Source organism: Triticum aestivum, chromosome 7D, assembly GCF_018294505.1.
Source record: "Triticum aestivum cultivar Chinese Spring chromosome 7D, IWGSC CS RefSeq v2.1, whole genome shotgun sequence".
NCBI lineage: Eukaryota > Viridiplantae > Streptophyta > Magnoliopsida > Poales > Poaceae > Triticum > Triticum aestivum.
This window is the reverse complement of record NC_057814.1, coordinates 618,590,038-618,593,446: the sequence shown is the minus strand read 5'-3', so window position 1 is coordinate 618,593,446 and position 3,409 is coordinate 618,590,038. Positions and strand designations below refer to the sequence as shown.

At 51.4% G+C, this 3,409-nt stretch overlaps 1 protein-coding gene across 1 annotated transcript; it reads right to left on the bottom strand.

Moving 5' to 3' along the window:
* Window positions 1–480: 480 nt before the first annotated feature.
* On the bottom strand, window positions 481–1,283 carry LOC123169690 (chaperone protein dnaJ 11, chloroplastic). The gene has a single exon (XM_044587564.1). It carries the CDS (start codon window positions 1,201–1,203, stop codon window positions 784–786), a length of 420 nt encoding a protein of 139 aa, XP_044443499.1. The 5' UTR covers window positions 1,204–1,283; the 3' UTR covers window positions 481–783.
* Window positions 1,284–3,409: the final 2,126 nt, after the last annotated feature.

Sequence of the window (3,409 nt, the reverse complement as noted above, 5' to 3'; positions counted from 1 at the left end):
GACTCGAAACTTCATTGATAGGCATAGATAGACTAAAATAAAAAAAGATACATAGATAGATAAAACGATACATAGATAGTTCTAGCATAGATAGATAAAAAAAAAAGATAGTTCTACTACTACTCCTCGTCCGACTACTCCTGGTCCGACTCCTCCGACTCTCACTCCGCCTCGGTGATGTCCTGCTCCGACGTTTGAATGAAGGCGTCAAGATAGCGATCGTCCTCGGAGTCCCAGGACGACGCTGCTCCTAGCTCGATGTTGAAGAGCGTGGCCTGCTTCCGTGTACGTTTGTCCTCACGATAGGCGCCCTCATCTCGTTCCTCTCCGCCAAATGCAAATATGTAAATGAATTAGTTTCCCGCGCCCGCTGGAGCGCGCGAAACCGCCCCGCGCGCGCCAAAACCATTACCGCGCGCTTGCGTTTTTTACAGCCACCGTTGGAGATGCTCTAAAGAACTAAATCAGGGACAGTTGATATGAACCAGAGGGAGTACGTATACTATATTCGATGGCCTTTAATTTACAGTAGTAACTAATTCATTTACATATTTGCATTTGGCTAATCGGACGCACAAGAGATCTTTAAAAAACGACTCTTGCCGCCGTGTACTGAGCTCCCGCGTCCGCACACCCGATCTGAGTCGTCCAATTCTGACCGGGCGGTGGCGGTCCAAGGCAGTCGGCGGGATCTTCTCTCCAACGAGCGCAGCCTCCATGATGCGCCGTACCTGATCGAACCGGCCGATGGTCCCGGGGGACAGCCGCGTGAGTCCGCCTGTCCTACCAGCACTGGTCGGTCTCCCACGTCCTCCGCCGGAACGCCGGCCCGGCCGCGGCCGCCCGCTGCATCATCATCCCCGCGGCGCGGCAGGTGACGTCCCGGTCGTAGCGAGCGCGCTCGTCGGGATCGGCGAGCGTGGCGTAGGCAGCGTGCAGCCGGATGAACCCCTCGTCGCCGCCACCTCCGACGGCGTCAGGGTGCACTTCCCTGGCAAGGCGCCGGTAGGCGGCCTTGATCTCGCCCTTGCTGGCCCCGGCGCCCAGCCCGAGCACCTCGTAGTGCGTCCTGCCTGTGGCCACCGCCGCCGGTGCCGCCATCGCCGCGGACGCACGCGCCACCACGCACCGCCGAGCCCCTGCCACCTGCCCAGGGCGAGCCGACCACATCACCGCCGAAGACGACGTCGCGAACGTAGCCATGAATTCCTTGACACAAAGCAGAGTATTTCTTCGTTGCACTGTTGTTCGTCCTCGTTGAGGAGAGAGCTGAGACTCCGGTGGATTTATAAGGGCTCCGGACAGGGGTGAGGACGGAGGAGTCTGTGGTGGCACTCATACGTCCAGCTCTCGATCTTATCCCCATCGAAGCGAAGAAGATTATGTGTGAGCTCCCGCTGAGTCAGCCACCCGGTGCGAGTTGCTTGTCGACCTCGCGTTGAACGTTGCTTTCGTGACACCAATTGTGGTGCCAACTTCTCTTCCCCAACAATGTTGAAAGGGACTCGCGCGAGATGCTATGTAGCATCCCATATGATGGCCCACATGGCATGGCATGACAAGTCATGTATAAGCTTTAGCCGTGGATAGTTCTATTTGTTTTCTTGGCGTGCTGACATATCGAATTTGAAATTTTCAAATCATCGTCACATAACATAATACATACGTGTCGGGCCATGGTTTGAATCTCGCCAACTTGTCCTCACTTGGACGGCAAATTTACCGTTATTGTTATCTCAGTCTCCCTTCTTTTTTTTGCGAGCGTTATCAGCCTCCCTTAACTAGTCTCGCGACACCGACAGATGGTGGCGATATTCTTTCATGGTGTGGACTTCTGCTTCCGGGTAGCTTGTTATTCTAGTGTCTGTGGTTATCAGGAACATTAGAATTTCGTTTCTCTCTTTTGATATTGTGACTTTTCTTTGTGAAAAAGATTTAGATACATTATATTGTCGACTTGTTTTACCAGAATTCGTGACACTTTCCTGGGACCTCCACGTGGAGTCACCATAGATTTTTCCATTGTTCTGGAAGGTCCCAGCCGCCGGCTGAGCTAATTGATTGCGTGTCGACAGATGTTCTATTGCCGCATCCACTCATTCATATGCAGGTGCGTGTGGACTCTGGTTTCAATATGATCAACTTGTTTTAACTAAATGATAGTATGAGAATATGTTTTGGATTCCTAACTTGTTGCACTGTTGCGCACACACACTTGTCCATTCTGGATTCTTCATCATTGTTCTCGCGACGCGGACAGACGGTGCCGATGTTCTTTCATCGTGTGGTCATTTGGGGGACTTGTTATTCCCGCGTTTATGGTTGTCTAGCGATTTCGAATTCGGAAGTGTAGCTCCTTGGGTGAGTAGATCTTTGCTTGCTCTCAAAGGTTCACCCTAGCTGAGCAATAGCTCCTTGAGACGTCGATGAGCCAATTGATTGTGTGGTCACATATTTTTCATTGGTCGGACTTTTGGGGACTTGACAATATTCCAGTGATTTGTGGTTATCTGAATCCGGTGCATTTCGCCCACCAACTCGTCAGCCTGAAAGTGATAGCGCAATGAGCCAATGATCTACCGTGACTGACCTCTGATTTTTCTGCATTCATTTGTCTTTGTACGTATATATGTTTTCATTCTGCCTCTAGTCTACATGATAGATGTACCTCCGACTTTTTCACACCGAGTTTGTCTTGACATCGCCAGGAATTAGCCTGTTCTTCTTCGTCTTCTAGATGGTTCGAGATACTAGTAGCATCTTGCTCATCACCACTTACGTTACGACCGGGTAGAAGAAAATAAGCTGACCCGAGTTCAGATACGTATCCTCATAGTCGTACGTGTTGCACATGCTTTTGTCTAGCGGCGCCGACAAGAAGCCATTCGGCCATGCATGCAGCTGGCGGCAGAGCCCGTCGGCGATTATAGCATTATCAATTCGACAGGTGGGTCGTCGGAGACGACGCGGACGACAACTGCGCCATCGCGGCGTCGACGGCGACGTACGGCCGGGGGCGGGGTCTCGTCTCTCTCGGCGCCGCGTAGACATGAGTGGCGGAGCTGGGGCCTGGGGCGGAGGTGAGCGGCGGACATGAACGTGGACATCCCCGTGAAATGAATTTGGAAAGGATATGTGCATTACTAGGAAAAGGGCTATAGATGGAATGGCCACTAATGACGTATCAGACATGTGGTGCGCCATTGCTATGTAGCAGTGGCGCACCATGTGCTCGTGCGCCATTAGTGTAAAAGACACTAATGGCGCACCAGAAACACGGTGCGTCATTAGTAACATTTTTTATTTATTTTTTCAAATATACTAATGGTGCATCAGGGCACAGTGCGCCATTACTAGTTTAAGCTAGTAATGGCGCACTCTTCCACGGTGTGCTATTAGTGTATATTTT

Excerpts from the sequence above, each read along its gene's own strand:
- LOC123169690 (XM_044587564.1), bottom strand. The coding sequence starts at position 1,203 with ATGGCTACGTTCGCGACGTCGTCTTCGGCGGTGATGTGGTCGGCTCGC.